The sequence below is a fragment of the Numida meleagris genome, chromosome 3, assembly GCF_002078875.1.
Source record: "Numida meleagris isolate 19003 breed g44 Domestic line chromosome 3, NumMel1.0, whole genome shotgun sequence".
NCBI classification, from domain to species: domain Eukaryota; kingdom Metazoa; phylum Chordata; class Aves; order Galliformes; family Numididae; genus Numida; species Numida meleagris.
Genome location: NC_034411.1, coordinates 54,593,414 through 54,614,365, shown reverse-complemented (window position 1 = coordinate 54,614,365; position 20,952 = coordinate 54,593,414). Strand labels below are relative to the sequence as shown.

At 37.7% G+C, this 20,952-nt stretch overlaps 1 protein-coding gene across 2 annotated transcripts in view; it reads right to left on the bottom strand.

The window, feature by feature from the left end:
* The window catches only part of MAP3K5 (mitogen-activated protein kinase kinase kinase 5), a 92,807-nt gene that overhangs the window by 27,040 nt on the left and 44,815 nt on the right, over positions 1 to 20,952 (bottom strand). For both annotated transcript variants that reach the window (XM_021390677.1, XM_021390676.1), the window contains exons 7-12: positions 19,901 to 20,071; positions 16,932 to 17,044; positions 12,437 to 12,596; positions 10,805 to 10,958; positions 8,967 to 9,074; positions 3,256 to 3,305 (exon numbers count right to left, since the gene is read on the bottom strand). In XM_021390677.1, coding sequence (XP_021246352.1) covers positions 3,256 to 3,305; positions 8,967 to 9,074; positions 10,805 to 10,958; positions 12,437 to 12,596; positions 16,932 to 17,044; positions 19,901 to 20,071 — 756 coding nt within the window. The remainder of the gene's footprint in view (positions 1 to 3,255; positions 3,306 to 8,966; positions 9,075 to 10,804; positions 10,959 to 12,436; positions 12,597 to 16,931; positions 17,045 to 19,900; positions 20,072 to 20,952) is intronic.

The following is a 20,952-nucleotide window of genomic DNA, read 5'->3' as shown; positions in this document are numbered from 1 at the left end:
ACCTCATTTTGAGAGTTATTGAGTGTGTCTAATATTCACCAACTTCTATGACAGCAGAATTGGAGCTGAAATTGCAAGTTTCAAAAGACAAGCAGGGAAACACAATGCAGCATGGCCTTGTGCCCAAATCACATGCATACAGAACTCCCATCAGCTGATGACAAGTACTGCAAATCCTGTAACTACTGCTTACTAACAATTCTAGATGAAAGAACAGATAAAACAGTTAAGCACTGGCAGAAACCATAGAAATGCAGCTTTGCAGATTTCTGTTTTCCAGAAATGAGGAAACAGACACCTTCCACTCTAACAACTATGCTGCCTGACAAGATTCCAAGTTCAGTGAAGCTGGGATGGAAAATTAACATCCTTATTAATTCTTAAATGATGAAAAAAAAGTCACTGTGTTTCTAATGCAAAATCTATCATCATGACCCCTGATGCACTCTCCTGTGGAAACACCACAAGCAGCAGTTATTTCACAGTTCAGCGCTTGTCCTGAACATCAAGGAGATTCCAACTTGTAGTTCATCTACCAGCTTCATTCTACAACTTCAGTTTTAATTTTTAAATCTGAAAAATAGATGGCTTCTTCTTATTCATATGACAAATACTACGCAGTTTTCTTGATAACCTGAGAAAGTGATGCAAAGCACCTTAGGGAAGCAGCTAGGGCCCAAAAAGCTCTGATTAAGCCTTTAAGTATTATCAATACTTCTTGGCCCAATTCAATAATAAACATTTGCATTTGAGAGGTCAAGAAGGCATAAAATGAAAGCAGAGTTATTTACATTAGAACACAAATTGCTAATCAGTGAGAGGTTTTGTAAAAACAAAAAATAAGGAAAATTTTTTTTAAGATAAACCCAATTACTATGATCTCCCTCAGGCAGAGTGTGATTCAGCATTATGTTCAAGTTCCTTTGAAAATCCTGAGAGCTAAACTCTACTACTCATGAAATGAGATGCTGATGGTTGATAAGGAGCACGCAGAATAAGTGACCTCTCAATTATTTCCTTAAAGTATTTACCTAAAACATTAGTCATTTCACTGCCAGATGTCTCTCAGCAGCAGGGCTGAAGAGACAGTAAATATTTAGAAGGGTCTTCGTTGAAAAAGCTTTCAGGAGCATGTACAGAGACTCTCTCTTACATTAACACTGCACCTCTAAAGCTGGTTCTTAGTCTAGAAAGGCAAAGAATCCTCATGAAAATGGGAACCTCCCCTTCCTAGACAGCTTTACGTCCAGGAGCTTCAAAGGAGCCAAAATATTCCGTATACAAAAATAAATTAGAAGCAGGTCTGGTTCTGAAGGATGTTCCACCTACAAAAATATCTACCTTGATAAAGCCAGAAAGACAACTGTATAAAAATACTGAAAAAGAAGGCAATCATAAAGTTGCATGTTTGAAAAATAGACATACTCTTTTTTTATAATTGCATAAGATAAAATATTTCCCCCTTCAGGTCCTCATGGAGGCAGCCACCAAGTCTTCTAAGAATTCACTCTTGGCTCGGTTACTCATTTTACAGTTTTCCAATGGCAGATGAACAGATTGGAATTTTTGTTGACAAATTAAATGACTATTGACAGTTTCAATAACAAATGCGGGAGAGTACACCAAAACAGCACTAACCACAGCAGAGTTTAATAAAGCCAAAAAATATATCAAAATTGGGCAATAAATAAATACATTCTTTTTTTAGAAGCACACAAAAACATGCTGTAACCAAAACCCAAACCACACCGAACTACGCATATCGTTGCAATTTTGGCTTAAAATAAACTGAATCCCACAGGATTAAATTTCTGTGTCTATTGATAGTTTGTTTTTTTTTAAGTTAGTTGTTGGAAGGAAAAAGAATCATCCATCTGTGCAAAAATGTACTGCAGACATAGCAACAGCTTTGTGTGCATGGAACAGCTATTCTTAGAACAGAGCAGTGACTATTTTGAAGAATGTAAGATTCCTGGCCTTTTTAAAATTATGTTAAATGCAAACTCCAAAATGGAAAGTCGCGGGAAGCCCAAGTATAGACAGATCCTAGAAAAAATAAACGAGACTAAGGTGAAGATCTGATCTAAAGAGATCACAGTAGTAGAACACTATTTTCTTAGTATCAGCAGATACAAATTGCAAGGCTGGACCCTGTCAGACAAAAGTGAATACTACATTCAGTCTGGGCTAGCAGGATGGATCCGCTGGCTCAGATCCTGCTGTTCTCACAATACCGCACGACATCCAGGCTAAGAAAATCCTGCAATGAATAGTTCTCCCTAGTAAAAACAAGAACAAAATGCTACTGAAATCAAGCAGATAGATGGCAAGATTTCCTGCTTTGTCAGTATCTAACAGGCCCTGTCCCAAAAAGAGAAGCATACTGAATAAAAGAAATAAAGCCTTCATCACGTAACATAATCCAGGCAAGCCAGTCCCGCATGCTTAGTTCCTGATCCTATGGATCATTAGTCCACATTAACCTACTCCATATGAAGCTTTGGGAAGTTTTCATTTATTTTTCTATTGAGTTTCAGAAAAGCACATATCTTCAAGCTCTCACTTCATGACCTATCTACCACTCTGCCACGTCTGTCATCACTGCAGTGACAGTCTCCCCTTCCTATCGGCCTTCTCTGTAACAGTTTTGTTGCCATACCTATAAACAAACACACAAAAGAGAAAACCATACACACTCACACCAAAACCCAGTAAGAGATGAATGATGAGGATACTTCAAGACACTCTAACCCCCCCCCAGCCTCAACCTTGTTGATTCCTCATATCCTTCCTGCTTGCTTCCACATTACTTCCTCGCTTATATATTGTAGTCATCAAGCACTTGTTGCAAGGACAGCCCTTCTTTGTGTTATCAGTTTCCCAGTGTGTCAGAATCTCAGTGCATGACTGCAACTCATGGATGTGACAAAACTCTGGCAAGACGACATGATAGGTTAGCAGTTATTGCAATTCAACCTTAATTAGCGTAAAGTGGTGACAAACTTTAAGAAAGCATTTGTTCATAAATTTAAGGGGTTGTATTCCCTAGTTTTTACATAATGAACTCTGCAGGCGGTCATTTCTGAATCCAGAATAAGACTCCTGAGGTGTCACTTAAAGCAGGGCATCTCTGTAAGCACTTGCACTATCCAGCTCCAAGATTCTACCTGTTACTCCACGAAGTTTCACAGCATTAGCTCAACATAATACTCAACTACTCTTTTCATTTCCAATCATGCAATTTAAACAACTTACCTTACTCCCCTGATGGATGCAGCACTGAAGTTCCACTCATGGATACCTTTCTGTAACACAAGAAAAAACAAAGTTAAATGAAACCCTCTTCCTTTATGAAAACAAAGAGCCAGCAGGCATATCTTCTCACCTGGAACTCAAGAGACCAAAAGAGAAACATTTGGATTATAACAGCCTATTTCCTTTCAACAGTTATTCTTCAGGGCATTTTTCTCACCTAAAAAGCGAGAAAAGTTCTATATAGAAGGTTTGGTTGGTTTGTTTCTCCACTGTTTATTCTGCAAGCACAAAATATTATTTTAGAAACTAAGTAAACTAGCAGATCAGAAGCACTGCCCCTATAGTCTGTCCTGGGTGAACTCAGCTTCACGTGCAACCTTCTAGAAAGAGGGGGAAAAAAACTCCACCTCCGAGAATGACAAGAGCCTGTTCTACACATTCAGTGTCCCTGTGTGCAGGAATAATTGGCTGAGAGCACTACAAAGCAGGAAGTCTGACCGATGCTGGAGAGTAAAATGGGAAATTCTTGAAATGGAGGTGAAATTGCTCAGAGAAGGAGCAAATCTAAAGGCCAACTGTTCAAAGAAACAAAAAGGAGACCATTTCCCTAGGAATCTAGAAGAGAGAAGCAAGAATATACTAAAATCCTTAAGAGCTGCTGAAGTAGTAAACAAAGCTGGAAGACACCCTATAAAAACTCGAAGTGTCAGGCCTCACTTATTTTCAGATCTTTTACCCATAGATCTGTCACATGTGGCAGAACCGAGATCTCTTGGCAGACAGTCACATTGCTCTGTGCTTAAGTTCTAATGAGGCCTTACTGTAGGAATCAGAAGTCCTTCATATCTTCCGATTAAAACATTCACCTTTCAGGAAAACATGGAACTACATCAGCCAGAAGTGCTGGCAACCTTAGGACCCACCACTATGAGCAACATATTTAAGAAATTGGTTTCCAGACCTGAACTGCATTGGGCATTTTAGTCACCTGAGCAATTAAAAGGTATTGAAACATTTCCTGCCAAGAGGTAATTTATAGCACAAGGGCATAGTGTTGAACACATACATAACCAAGTCTATCCCAAAAAGAAGTGTAGCATATATAATATTTTATATACCACGTTTTAGGAATGGTGAAGTACACAGAATAGATGCAGTGCCAAAATAGTTGCACAATATGCAAGAAATGAGAGAGGAAATCATTCTCACAGCTACAGCAGTTCTGTAAGGCTTACCAGATCAGTCTTCTTAATCTCTGTAATTCTTTCCTTCCTGCATAAATTTCATTCAAGAAGTTGCAAGGCTAATATAAAATGCCTAACACAACATACAGAAAGATACATGCAAACACCTTTACTGTAGTACAAACTTCACATTGCTCTAACTATAAAGCACAAAGTAGTAACTACAGTAATGTTTCAATTTTAAACCAACCAATGCTAGTATGAAGTGTCTGTGGAAGTACCATCCAGGTTGCCTGGTTCTCCTGTATGAAGAAAGATCCCCTACTAAGTCCCTCTGCTAACAGGGAGGGTGTAACTATATTGTTCTCTTATGCTTTACTCTGTATACGAGCTCTGTCACTTGTCAATTTTCCATGTCTGGAGACTTTTTCAGAGTTTTGCTATCAGTATACGTTTAATTCCCAGCACTGGGAATAATATAATATCTGAATAATCTAGAACAAACTTCCTGCAAGCAGAAAAGTGCAAGAAGCATAGCAAGAAGCAAAGTACTGTGGGCTTTACATACAATCTACATGCAGTAAAATCTACAACTGATTTCTCACAGATTCGTGTATCTTTCATTTACCAAATGATGTTTCCAGGCAACGAAATAATATAAAAGTTATGTCCCTCAAGATCTTGCCAAGTTGTTAATACACTGGAGTAAACATATCAGGCATGCTATCCAAATTCAGCATCTGTTCTTGGGTTAGGCAAAAAAACCACCAACCACCCAAAACAAAACTCAAAATGGTTTCAGAAGCCAACAAGGAACAGAGACAGGCTGTTCTATTTCAAACTTGCAAACAGCACTGCTGCATTCCTCTAACCCTATGTGGAAAGGACTGCTAAAATTAGAGAATTGAAGGGCAAAGGTAATGTGTATTCTACAAAACATTATGCCATCTGATTTCTATACGCATTTGTCTATGTAAAACTTGGTATTATTAAAAGCATAAATAATGAAATATGCTGCTAAAAGAAAACAGACAAAAAAGGTAAAGGCCCCGTTATTTATCCTGGCATTCCATTCATTACAAGATTGCCAGCTGCAAGGCTCTAAGAAGTTACATTTTGTATTTGAAGTAGAATTATTTTAGCTTCTATGTGCATGAAGGGAAGTTTGTACGCTTGATAACTCATGATTCTTATAACAACGGTTTCATTTTGAAAATTAAATAAATCTATTCTTTTTTTTTTTTATGAACTGAAATCTGAAGCATGAGCTGCTAAAGCTCCAACAGATCTATGCTAGGTAGATTAAATTTGTATAGCTGAAGCCATTTCCAAACCCAGCTGTCTCACCTATCCTTGTAGCTGGGATAGCTGGCCTTTGTTAATCAGCCCCTACAGGGCCTGTCATCAGCCTAGCAAGATCAAAAGGAAGAGCCTTCTTCACTGCAGTGGGCTGAAAAATTATACATTTATTTACTTCACAAAATCTCTTACCAGAGGCAGATATTACACTGGTTATATTCACTGGTTATATTCTGTATCTTCAAATTTTTCTTGTACCTTTTCTCTGTTTGAAGTTTCTGATGGATTCTGATGATTTTGACAAAATTTCAACAGCAGATTATGATTGTACAGCTGAACTTCTAACTAACAAATTGCCCACTGCAATGTTTTAATGGATGTTATGGCTTGTAGGGCAGAAATTCCTGCATTTTGTATCCATCGGCTCCCAAGGTATCATATAAGCTCACCACAGTAAGGCCAGAGCAAAAGAACCAGCGAGTGCATCAAAAACTGTCCTTGTCTGATGTTATTGATCATCAGTAGGGCAGAAAATGTAAGAAAACATTAGCGTGCAGAAAATATATAGATGTGCTGCCAAAATCAGGAGGGGAGAGGGGAGGGAAAATATTACATGCTAGAAGAGAATATTTTAAAAAACTGGAATAACAAATTTACAATAACCGAAAAAAAAATCCCCTACAAAGCACCAGTTGCAAACTCCAGAAAGCCAAAATACTTATCTACTGAACAGTTACAGACTGAATACAACCAGGTCCTTCTCCTGGTCACAGGATGATTGGGCAGTCAAGTGACACAGCTATGGAAAAGGCTACTTGCTGAAAGCATTAAGCAAAACATCCCCGTAGCTGTAAGAAACATTAATGCACTATGAAATAGCTTTTTAGGAATATGAGTACATATGATCCAGTAAGTTTAACTCAAACTGGAATATAAACAGCAAGATGCCACGTGCAGCCAGTACAGCAGTCCTACTTGTTTTGCCTAAAGAAAACACTATGAGATACCAAGATTCTCAAAGATACTGTCAGGTAAATGGAAAGGAACCATTTAGCATAAACATAGCGTTAGAAAAAGAAGATGAGTATATACTGGCTACAGATTCAGATTGAAAGCTCGAAGACCTAAAGTAGCATACTGCTGTTTCACCAGTGGTATTCCACTCTAGGCTTTACTAGAGGTGTTGTGACATGCTCAACACACTTTCCAACACAGAGTCATTTGTGAAACCTACACTAGTATTCAGACGGAGTTCATACTATTCAGAAACAGTATATTAAGGGATTCTGCAACAAAGATGAATAGGACTCAACAGCCCAAACATGGGACTAGAAAATCCTATGTTCCTTCTGATACTGTACAAAAGTCCCTTATCAGAATATAACATATTATTTGGATATGAATTACACACACAAAAAACCACTACAGATACAAACACAAACAGGTGTGTACAACTAGTTTCTAAACAGATGGAATTCTGAATACAAAACTACTTTCAGAACACATATTTTACAACAGCAAGGTTTACTTTGTCATACTGATACAAACCATTATTCGTTATGTGGTTAATTCTGTTTTTCTCTTAGAATTGCATACATTTATCTTTTAATTTTATTTTCACAGTCTGAGCCTACCTGCAAAAACGTAGGTCAGAACAAACCAGAAATGAACAGAAACTCATTGGTCTAGGCAAACATTTCAGTTCGTGCTTAAAATACACTGTTTCAGCCAGTGTTCATTTGTGTTCCCTCATGAGCTTTTAACAAAAATTCTAAACAGGGCTGCCTCATGTAGTCTGCATACAAAAAATGCCTCTCTTTTTAAAGCACAAGTATAAAAGCTGAAGAATGGATCACCTAGAAAATAGGTCCTTCACTATCCTATCTTGTAAGCAAACAAAATGCTGCTACAGAAGAATAAGTGTGTTCTTAGAAAACACACTACCTTCACTGTTCTGTTTCCAGCTGATTCGGCCTCCATTAATTCTTCATATAACCCTCCCATGTTTCCATTTTCCCTTCCTTCTCTAAGGTCTTAAAATGTCCTCCCTGTCTTCACTCTTACCAACATTTTGCTTCCTAAGCAACCCAGAACGTGATAACCATTCAATACTTTCCTCTCCCCCTGCATCTCTGGAATTTCTAAACTTCTTTCCAAATATGTCTGGCTTTCTCACCCCTCAATTTAAGTACTTCCCAGATTTTCCATTTTCAGTACCTTCTGAGCATCCATCTGTCCTTATGCCAAAAAATTTCTTTGCCTCTTGATTTATTCCACTGCTATTTTAGAACACACCAGTCTCTAATACTTTCATATTAAAGGAGTACTTACCACAGCTGACAAGCAATATTGTGAGTATGGAAAGAAGAAAGTTTTGTGTACACACTCAATATGTGTCATGGTTTTATGATTTTCGGTTATTGGTATTCCACATCATAACATCATGTAGTGAATGTACCTGGTTCTCAGAAGAGAAGGACTACTACGTTCCCCAAGGTACTTTGCTCCTCTGTTACCATTTCTGGCCAGAGGGAAAAGATAAAAGCTTGCAGATCACGAGACCTCGTCCCTTTTTCCACCCGTCTCTCGTCCTGGCAGCACCTCGCTCTCCAGCCACCTTATCGTCGGTAGTAGAGTAAGGCCTACCTTGATTTTGGGACATTCTCTCTCTCTGTATTGGATTTATCAGCTTAAATTGTAATTATATTGTATTATAGTGTGTTGCTTTGCATTCCGATATCTTATTTAGTAAATTAGTTTGTTTCTCCTCAGATTGTTGCCACTGTTCTTTGCTCTCAGGGCCATCTCCTTACCCTTTTCCCGGGGCGTGGGCCCCCCGTCCCATTCGTCACGGAACTGGGCTGAACACCCGTAAACCGCTGACATTACGTGACATCATTTGCAAGCTATTTACAAAGTCTCAAGCAACAGATTTGTTCCTATTCAAAACAACCTGGAAGAAGATGCAAGTTTTCAAACATGGTGGAGGTGAAAGATCCTTTAAGCAACAGGACAAATTTTAAAGAAAAAATTAAGAACCCTGTACTTAAAAACAAAAAAACACATGGAAATGTATGGGCAAAGCATCTTCACATATGCTAGAAACATACCTTCTCCTTTACAGAGTCCAACATTGGATACAACTGCTTGCACGTTATATGCCTTACAAGCCATGCATACTTCTAAACTGTGAAAAAAAAGTTACAACTATAGACAACATCACAGTACCTTGTCATCAGGCAGCACGTGCCAGATAGATACAGTCTTCTCCTCAGCTTCACTGTTGATGGAGAGATATGAGGGCTGATAGATTTTTGTTGGTTCCAATATTAAAACCTTGTAGAAAAAGAAATTCTTAAGAGTTTGTACAAAATAAGTAAAACATGAAATCTGTACTAAAATCTGTTAAAACTGTATCTAGTTTTTTCCTGCTATTATATGACTAAGGAAACAGGATGAATGATAAGAGTTTTAGGTACTGGGCTAGTTTACTGTGGCTCCCTTTAACATAAGACAAAAAAAAATCAGTTTTTTTAAATTACATCACTCAGTAGTACATACCTTAAATTCCAAATGATTTCTCTGACACCTATCACATTTTGAAATCCTTCTATCACAAGTCCTCCTTTTACAATGCCATTTGAGAATGCCCATCTTCCATGTAGGCAGGATTCAGGGTGTAACTTAATTATCTTTTACCAAAAGTGCATTTGGGTAAAACAGCAAAATGTATCAACATAGAATTAGACTGACCTGCTTTTGATTTGGACCATTGTGAACCACAGCGGCCAGATTAAATGATTTTACTCAAAAGCAACACACACTGCTGCAAAAAGCAGACAGTTAAAGATCATAGAAAGTTTCCTGGTACAAATATAAAAAACCCAGTTCGGGTGACCAAATGGGTCCCACCTGCATCTCCAGACACCCACAGTTGTTAAAATCTGGTTTAGACCATTTCATGAACTGGAGCCTTATCTTCAGTTATCCCAAAGTTACCCACAAACTGCATCATTTCTTCCTCTAATTGCTGCAAAGAGGATGACACCAAGGCCAGCAGCTAGGAGACCAAGTGATAGCTCAGCAACTACCAATTACCAGCGAAGCCCTTAAGTTCAAGCTCTGTGAACTTTTAGGAAAAGCTTGTTTTAGATGTTATTTGTAAGTGTAAAGATGTTACTATGTTTCATTTTGTTGACTTGTAGCACAGTGTGATTTTGCTTTCAAATAGGCACAAAAACAATTTTTGCATTAAGAGAATCGCATATGTCTGCCTGCAACACCAGACTAATTTCCTGCCTCAGCCTGATGCTGTTCAACACTACCAGCTTCCTTATTGTTTATTATCCCATTTACAGCCTGTAGTCAGAAGAACTGCACAAAACAAGTGTGCCCTTCAAGTATCTGGGGGTAAACAGTGACTGCTACTTAAAACAAAAAGATGTATTTGCTAATGGTTAGCTAAAAGGAATACCCAAGACATTATTTCCACTAAATATATCATTAATATAGGGAGCACACTGTACTACACTGGGGTATCTCATAAAAATCTTTCAGTGAAGTACTCAGGAAAGAAACCATAAAAGCATACATAAGTTATAGCAGAGTGCTGTTGAAATATATTAACAGCTGGAAAAAAATAGATTGCCAGCTATTTGGGCTGATTTCTAAGCTCTAACAGAGCACACGCTTAATTGGCAGCAGGCTATGTAAAAAGCCTGTTGAGTCAGAGACTGAAATGAGATGTCTTTTCTTCAAAACATAATTTAATATAGTATTACCTGGAATACACTGGAAAGTTATGCTTTAGAAGTATATTCATTGGTAGCAAGCACTAAAAAATAAAATTATATCCTGACTTTTTTCTCAGTATTTTATTGGAACAGATTGTGCAATTCCATTGTAGCCATGTGAAATCAATTAAAGCCAGTTTAATATGCAGGCCAAATGCATTTCTTCTGGACAAGCAGTTTTTTTTTTTTGTCTGAGAACCTACAAACAAGCAGTGTTTTGTCTTTATTTCCTACATGTCACAACTGAAAACAAACAAACAAGAAAACACTTACTGGAAATCTAACTACAGACACATCTGTCTTCGTGGCTTCAACAAGAAAGTCCATCCAGAAGTCCACGAGTTCCTGTTTGGCTGTATGCTGTTCAGGATTCAGTTTCTTAAAATGCTGGTATATCAAAATAGTCTCTACAATAGACTTCAGGTACCTGTGATTAATAACACAGTATGTAAATAATAATGTCTGTACCTTTAATTCCAACTGAAGCACCCACCACTGAAATGCTAAGGCAGTCAATAGGATTCTGGTTCTCCAGGATTGCTTTCAACTATAGCAGTTCCTCATTTTGTGCTGGAAATGTAGCAGCTACATTATCAGCCTTAGATCTGGGACAATCCTTCCTGCATACATGCCTGATCACATACACTGCCTGCTATTCTAAACCATGAAAGCTTCCTGACTTATCTTTGCTTATAGGCTAGCTATATGCAAAAAGAAATAACATTAAGAAATAACGTCAGAGGGCATTTTGAGAGTAGTTCCATAGCAACACATTGCCCAAACCTCCCTCTTATGCTGCATGGATATCCTGCATGAAATACCGTATCCCCTTTCTATCAGGAGGCTCTGCTGAACAGCAGGCAACAGGCTGAGAAGGAGTTGCTCACAGGAGAAATCGTTTCTGAAGCACAAACAAGCATGCTGTATTTTCAGAGTTTAATCCACAGACTTAAACCCCAGAGCACTGGGTACATAAAATCCTGACAAACAGGCATTCATAAAATCAAAACTACCAGGAGACTCCCATGGAGTGCTATCCAGCTCCTCATGCACACAGTAAAAAAAACATTGCATGTAAATCCATTGCAAACAGCTTTTAAGAAAATCGGTAAGAAAAACAATGTTGTCCATTTCAACAATTTCCCCATGTTATGTCAATATGTAAGTTTAGTATTTCCATATTTTAGCACATCTGCATTCCCTTCTGACCAGTTTTTGGAGACAAACTTTCCTTCCTTTACAAAAAGACAAAAAAAAAAAAACAACCAACACAGGCAGCCTTCATTGGTAGAGTGACAACTTAAGTCAGAAAGGAGTCTCAGTTCTCCTTTGCCAACAGGATCTAGACCTTAATGAGTGGGCAACTGGACCCTATTTGCTGCCTGTATCCGAAGAAGAACATATTGAATCTAACTCTAGATTTATAACCTTTCCATTAATTGGACTTCAATCTGCATTCTTCTCAATCACAATCAGATGCAAGTTGTACAGATTGCTCATTTATATTCAAGTTCATACAATAGTTGGCATGTGCAATAACCATCACAGTATTCCAAGGTACATCCGTGCTCCTCTAGCCAAGCTGACTGCACTCCTAGGAACACTTGAGCAGTTATGACTAAACCCACATGCTCCTACCACTTCAAATAAATGAAGTAGTACAGTGCCTACAAGCAAATTTTCTTTCCCCCCTTACCCTCAGAAGAGGATAGGGTCAATGGTAAATCTGCCCTTCTCAGCCACCAAAATAGTCATAACATATCTATCCATGAATAAAGGTAGAACGGGAAGAGACCCCCATCAAGGTAAAAGTACAATGAAGCAATACACAGACTAGAAAAATCTGTCAGCAAAATACAATGTTTTAAAATACAGTAACGCACACCATCTTTCTTATCACCTTACCATGCTGGCGCCTTTAGCTTAAATAGCTTTTCCGAAGCCTGGATCACTCTTATGTGGTCATTAGCCAACATACTGGCTGCCAAGAAAGATCCCACTTCCCAATAGCTCTGCAGCTTCTCCAGGCTCCCCTTTTTACCAAGCAGGCTGCTGATCTTTACCCCTGCGGCAGAAAGAATAACAGGTCACAGGAACATATTAATCTCATTTAGAACTAGATTACTTCCCCTGTTTGAAATCTGTTCATTGCTTAACTTACTTTTTCCTCTCCATTTCAATGAAATAAGATGGAAATTATACTTACCAGTTCATGTTACATGACTTCCAAACACCCTAGGTGGTAGCAGATTTTTTTTTCCCTCCCCCTCTTCCTAAAGACTTCTCAGGAAAGGAACTTTAAGACATCGCTGTCAGGACAAGGCCACAGTCAGATTACCTATGTTCTTGCATGGACCTCATCTGTAAAGGTACGTTGGGGCCTTAGGCTACACAATATAGCTGTAAAAACTTAACAGATGCTGAATAAGGCACCTATTATGTTTTTTTCTGCCTTTTTTTTTTTTTTTGAGACTTACAAGCCCCAAGCCCCAGACTTACCTTTATAGACAAGGTCCCATGCAGAAGGAACAGATGATCCACTGGCCTTCTTCCAGCAGTGATGTTCATTAATTTGCCGCAAGTCCTACCCCAATGAAAGACATCTATTAATATTCGTAAGCCCCTCAGCAACTCAAGACTACGGAGAGCCTCAGGCCTCATTTTGACTTGCTAAGTTTTCTGAAAACTACAAGTCTCCCCGTGGCCTTCAAGGTGAATTTTAGTTCACAATAACTACTGCATATTTATAGCTAACACCCCTGCAAATAAAATATTTTCCAGCTTACAAGGCAAGCCTCATCACCACAGTAACCTTTTGTTCGCTCTCCCCATACTACCCTGCTATGGCAGTTTCCCTCCCATATCACCTTCTGTCATCCTTGATATTAAAGCTTTCTATTCACGTGAAGTTTCAGTGGAACCATTGATCTTTTTTTTTTCCCTCTGAACCTTCATTAAATAGCAAGCAGGCTGAACTTCATTCCGAACGCAGCAATAAATCTTATCAAAGCGGATATTATTATATTAGCTAAATTTCTGTCAACAAAATCCATGCTGTTTTCTCATGTTGTTTACATTTTTATGTTCTCAACACCAGACAAAAATGGACACAATTTTACACTTAAAATACAAATGTTCTATAGTCTGTTTCATACCTGTATTTCACTTCATGCTCTCTTGCTAACAAGTTGTCATGCTTGACTAACACACAGAATAAAGCAATACTTCAAGTAAAAGCATTAGCTGTTCGTTTCTTAGTTAAAAGTTTATTTATTCTTGAAGAGAAAATATGTGATTTTAAGATTGTGGCCTCCTTTTATTATTTCACTAGCTTATTTTGATCTCATCATCCTTAAAAGTTTTTTGAGAGTATAAGAACAACCAGGCGAAGACTAGACATTCTCTTTGTTTGCAATAAACCTGGCATTCATAAAAACAACAAAGCACCACCTGAGGTCCAGAACATTTTATCAAAAAGCATTTTGCCTTAAAAAGAAACAGGCATAAATACAGAAACCATTAATGTCAGAATGGTCGCTAATGCCAAGAATACACCCACAGCTGGAAAGAAAATAATATTCAGTAACAAGATATTGCCAGTTAAAGATTACTGTGAAAGCTTTACAAATAAACTGCTTTCCTTGCTCAAATATTGACAGAACAATTTGTATTATTGGATCCTTTGTGTACTGAGTTGCACAGCCTGCAGAGATCATTACTGCCAATGCAAAGCGCTGTGTTGATGTTTTGGTCTCAAAGTTCTATGATTTTGTATGGTTAAGAAAATAATACTGTAAAGAAAAATATGAGGACTTATTAATGCCTCACTTGATCACTTCATGTGATCTACTATTCTGACAAGTATAGGCAGGAACTCTCAGAAGGCAAACTTCGATCTGATGCAAATGGATAGTCTTTTGGTTACGGGAGTTATTACATTATTCCCAGTGTAATCAGATATGCATCTGATGCATTACAGCTTCATACTTCCTGTGAACTGCCGTTAAGGACTGTATCTTTCCTTAGCCTTTCCTAACCTATCAATATAATTTCCACACAACCTGGACTGAACTTCAGTCAGCTTCATCTCTCTCCTTATCTCCCACTGGAAGACAGACTCACTAATTTCTATGTGCTGTAATAATGCTACAGGAGGACACGGAGCTGAAAGCACTACCAGGCAAATCTAACTGCTGCTAATGAATGGTCTTATACACAGATAAAAACAAAAAGGTGACATTAAAAGAATGACAAGCATAAAGATCGTTGGGACAGAAAAAAAATTTTCCATGAACTTCTGATTTTCCTGATTTTTGGTTAAAATCATTAACATCAGTCCAAGACAAAGAAAATACTGATTTGTCCTCAGAATCTAGCACAATTCAAGTCAGCTGACAAACCTCATAGTATCAGCATGGACAACAGACTTACTATTGAGGAACCAATGATCAATGCATAATGTCTATGCTATATCTGCATTTGAAATAATCTTTCCAAAGTATTTTAACAATATTTCTTAAAACAAAATACGACTCTAGTAGATCCCTTCCACTATCTAAAGGTAGCCTACAAGGGGACAAAACTGGAGAGGGTCTTTTTCCTCAGGGAGTGGAATGACAGGACAAGGGGTAACAGTTTTAAACTAAAAGAAGGTAGATTTAGATTAGACATAAGGAAGAAATACTTTACTATGAGAGTGGAAGGTGACCTAGTGGAAGGGGTCTCTACCTATGGCAGGTGCATTGGAATTAAATGATCTTTAAGGTCTCATCCAACTCAACCATTCTATGATCACAGAAGGCATTGTCTTTTAAGGGTTCTCAGCAGACATCAATTAAATATTTACATAAGAGAGATTAGTACACCAACAGCTTCTAAAGAAAACAAAGCTCCTTTCTTTCACTCTTAAAAAAAAAACACAACCAAAACCAAATAAATCACTACCCTTCAACCAAGCACAACTACTGGATATTTCCCCTCTAAGTAATTCATCAGCCATGGATGGAACTTTAAGCAGTAAGGAACCTTAATTTCTGTACCATTCTCCACACAAACAGTATGGCAAACACTGTACAATCTTACAAGATGACACCAAAACATTTGATCCCCGCAAATAATACCCAGATTTCATCAGTACAATCAGTTTGTCCAAATCTAGTCAGCCATAGCCTGTGTGCAACTGAAGTTTCTTTAAAATTGGAGGATTCAAATTAAAATACACAATAAATATAGCCCAGATTCACTGAACTATCCCTAATTAAAATTAAGACAGTTGAATGAATATTTCCAAATGCTACATAGGAATAGGTATGTTTTTACCACCTATGCTGCCACAAGAATTCAAATTTCAATGTAGAAGATGAAAGCATTCTATCCAACCCAAAAAGAAAAGTTTCATCCACTCACATAAGGGCAAACACCTTAGCTGGGGCAACTCTACAAAGCCTATCACATCCAGATAAACACCTTCCATAACCCCAGAAAATTTCATTTCCACTTCTATTATTCATATGAAAGTAATAACTCTGAGCTTCAAGCTCAAAAAAAATTCTTTTTTACCTAAAAAATTACTTTCAGGGATACTCTACACACCTCTCTTTTAAACTAGTGCAGAGGCTTATTATAGATATCCTGTGAAGAACAAAGCTTCCTTCTCCTCAGGAAACCAAAAGGGAAAAAAAGAAAAAAAAGAAAAAAGGATTTGCAGTAAGTCAAGAATTATACAAACTCATGGAGAAAAATGACAGTTACGAAGTATATGTTACCAACATTCAGTGACCTCTCTTGCATGACTTCCCCGAAAGGATTCCTAATTTTGACTTTGCATTCTCTTCAAATACAGCAAAACCACAGATCATATCATAAAGTGCACCACTTAATACAAAGCTTCAAAAAACCTCAAAAACAACACCTTAAAAGAAACATGGCTCTTCCTTCTCGTAGCTCTTCCTAATCAAGCCAAGTGCATTTTGAACACTCTAAGGAGAGGCATTTTGCCCATATTTCCTAGTGATCCATAGGGTATTTTCTGTTTGTTCTCTTGATTTTTTAATTTTTTTTTTTTTTTCCCCTCAAGAATGCTAGCCAGATCTGGACTCCCCTTTCAGGTGTTCCTTTCTTCAGGCTCACAAAAAGGACATCACTGCAAAGAAGGGCTGTCAGTTTTCACTACACTCTGGTAACCTGTTAAGACCTTCATCCTGGAATCTGGTTGTCATGACAGTGCCCACTCTCAGCCAGGTGGGATCAGTGGTTGTTGGGTACACTAACTCAGATGGTCACATACTCACTATCAAAGCATTCATATGCAACCATCAGATTTTTCTCCCCTTGTGACAATGAATGGTATTGTACTTCCACTAGAAAGCAAGTTTGCTGTGAATTTGCAAGCTGTAATTACCAACTTTCCGAAGCTCAAAAGAAGTATCAAAGCAATGTCCAGCTGCCAGAAGAAGTACTGCATAATTGATTCCTGACTGCAGTGTTGGCTCTGACTCAAACGCCTTCTTGAACCTAGAAAAAACAAACATACAAGTTAGCTTTCTAAATAATGCAATCTAGTAGGGACATAATTATACTTTTAGGTACTGTAGGTGCTTATCTTCTGTTTACATAGCAAGAATCCATGGAAACAAAAATACTTTACTGTTTTCCACATATGCCTTTTGGCTTTTTTTAGGAGTGAGTTACTTACTTAAGAGTTAGTTACTTATATATACATCCTCTTTCCATTTCCTTTCCCCTCACACAAGTACGGACCCTGGTTATCCACCCCAGCAAAGTTAGTAACTGATTGGATTTACAGTTTTTCCATTGAGACAAAAGAAAATATTATTATCAGCTTGTAACAGACTTGTTTCACAGCTAAATTTACTAATGGACTCTTTAATTTACTCTTAAATACATGGATTTTCACTAACTTGACACTTTAGATCATGGATCTGCTCCAGTGACGTATATACATATAGACGTAATTATCAATTTTCAACAAATGAAAATAACCACAGTTTCACTTCACATCTGTTAATTGAACTGGTTTAAATTCAACAGGTGCAATTGGTGTGCACTGTCAAGTTCTACATGACACAGAAGGAATCGGTATTGCAGAAAAGCAGTCAGGTTTAAATGTCTCCCTATAAAGTTAGAGGTTGGCTTAGATGATTCCATTATAAAGGCCTTCAAGAAACTGAAAGCTGACATTTGGGAAAATGTTGCAGTGCAGACACTTAATAAGGTACCAGTAAAAGGATTTGAATAAAGACTTGATAGCATTGGTGAATCTGATTTACATTGTCAGTATGCAACAAGAAAGTGACAGTTAACAATTAGTCTTTCATTTCTTGTCTCATATTTACATCAAAGATGCCTTTTATTCCACTTTTTAGTTGTCAGGAAAAATCACACTTCCTGCTTTTTTTTTTTTTTTTAATAGCCCAAAGTACCCTGACATCACTAGCTGTTGCAAAACTAACACTTCAGTTCTGCTGCCAAATTCTTATCTTATGCAATTCACTACATTTCTCCTGCAACCTCATTTCTCTAAGACAGAGATAAAGGTTATTATCTCAACATGAACTAATGCTATTGCGGGGGCATTGTTCCCACACACACCTTCTCCCACCCCCGCTGAGGCTGCGATGTAGCACTAGTAGCAGCTCTGCTCCCAATCAAGGGCCACTAATTAGGTTACAGCTCAACTCTTCAGCCATATCAAGCCTGCCACATGACTGACACTAGAATTCAAATCAATATCCAACATAAAGTACAAACTAAAAGTGACTGGCCCACCTGGAACAGGTTCCAGCAGAATTCTAGATCATCTTACTCTGGTCTTACTGGCCAGAGACTTCAAGGATTATTTAAGCGCTGGCCTGTCAGCATCCTACCCACTGCAAGAGCTGCATTTGTTCTCCTTTCCTAAGCTGTTATGGCTGCAATCATCGCACCTCATTGAGTAGATGAGGAACATGACTGATAGATGCATCTATTAAAAGCAGGTTAAAACAGCTATGTGAAACATCCTAGTAAGTAATTACGCCTACTAAACATATAACCTCACTTAATTATGTTTGAAAATCTCAAAGTTTATCTGTTCTTAAAGCAGTACAAATGAGGAAAAAGTAAGATATACAATCACAGATGTAAGTTCATTTATTCTGTTTTGCCCGTGGTGATGCCTAGTATTGGCTACAGCACAACAGTTTACTTCCTGCATTAGTTAACATTAACAAAACATTATTTTACAACAATCTGGAAAGTTTCATGGGAGCTTTGCCTTAGAGGAATTCTTCTTTAATTCAAAGTTATGAAATGGGAAGGGGGGGGGAATAACACGCTGCGTTCATGCTATTTCAACATATTTTAAGTATCTAGTAAGCATTGCAAAATTGTAAAACATAACCAGCAATCAGAAATTGTACACGTATTCTAAGACTATAGAAGGTGAATAATTATATCTTTCACCAAAGATGAATCTAATCTGAAGGTTACTGAAAAAAGTGAAACGAGGAAAGGAGAATCAAGCTTTCAATTCTAAGCATTTACTTCAACAGATAGCTGATGAGCACAAGAGCAGAACTAGGATCTGATGTGGAGGATATGCACAACAAATATTTATCTGTATTCTCTTTCTGAACTGTAAAGGAAAAAAGCAGCTCATCCTGACAAAGGCGTCTACTGTTGCCATTTCAAGTACGTTTCCCTTGGAAATTGAAGGCCTGAGGGACAAGAGTCAAAGGATTTTTTTTAAAATCTATTCCTCATAAAAGCTGACATTTTAGCACATTCCAAAAGCAAAAGCATGATAATTTTAGAGGCATGTACCATAAGAATTTGTACTGTGGTCTACTGCAATATGCATATATTACATGGTGATGATGGGGTGATAAACCTTTTCCCAACATGAGTTCTGAGCAGTTATATTCTTTGTCAGCATGGAAGCCAAAAAAAAGACAAAATGGTACTTTCTAAGCATCAGCACAGTTATACCTTAGCACCTTTAAAAATAGCTGGTAAATATCTACCAGACTACAGGTACGCCTATTGATTCAAGCCTGAATAACGACTGGCCCAGATTCTTAAAAGTAATGCAGGAAACAAGAGAATTCACATTTGAGAGAGAGGAGAAAAATATGCTCTGATGAGGGCTAACTCAACTTTCAAGGCTCTGAGGCACTTCAAGAACTTTATGGAAGCAGATGTATGGACAACATTAATCTCTCGTTCTTAATAAGTAAGCAAGGTCCAGATTAGAAGATTTAGTGTAACCATTAAGAACACAAAATATTTGGAATGTTGAAATATGTTCTCATTTAAGGAACGTTTTCCCAAAGCTAAGAAGTCGACAAAGACCAGGAAGACAGTACTCACCAGAAGGTCCCTTTGTCTCTGCTTTCTGTATCTATGAACCCAGAGTCCAAAAACATGTCCTTGTAAATGCGACCAACCAGGCAGTACATATCTGAAGCTACTTGATCTTCTTGTTCTACTAAAGGAATCATGATTTCTAGAGCTTTCTGTCTGTCCCCAGGCAGATTTCGCCTATTAAAAATAAACATTTCAACAAAAAACAATAAAGTTAACAAGAAATACATTTTCATGACCAATCTGAATATATAATTATTTAAGGATTATATGTATGATTTTAAATAAAGAACATTTTAAATAAAGATATTATATTTATTTATTAGTATATTTATATATTAGTGTATTTATGATATGTAAAATGTGTTCCCAGGTGCAATGGATTAATTTATAAACATGTTTAAAATAAAGATTAAAAAACATCACTACCAAAAAAAAACTTCTTCATAAAAGCCCTCAAACTTATTTTCTCCCTCATGATCAGCTAGAGCAAAGCAGTAACAGCAGCAAGAATAGCTTTGAGAGCAATCCTTAGGGAGATCATACGGTACTTATTTACAAAATGCAAAGATACAAGGGTCGCTCCAAAAGCAATGCCTCCTATTTTTTCTTATGTCGGCTCATGATATCAGAAGCAGATGGTGGTGGTGTGGCAGTAGAGGCTGAACTTTCCCACCAATATTCTGTTATGTGTTGTTGCCGTGTGACAGATGGCAGCAGAGGGACGGACCGACAGAATGGTGTCTGACGTGGAAGAGTGGATGAAGCAAAGGTGTGTTATTGAATTCCTTCATGCAGAAACAATAGTACCCACTGACATTTATTGACACTTGCTGAACACTGATGGAGACCAAACAGTGGATGTGAGCACACCGTGGTGTGTTTCAGCAGTGGTGACAGTGGGCCACCCCCGCTGGTGCAGATTTTTGACAAGCATGGCATGCAGGCTCTTGATCATAGTGGTGAAAATGCATAGCTCATGGTGGTGACTATACTGAAAGATACTGTTTCATAGCTGAGAATTTGCTCTATCAAACAGTGTTACTGTGCTCTTTGTA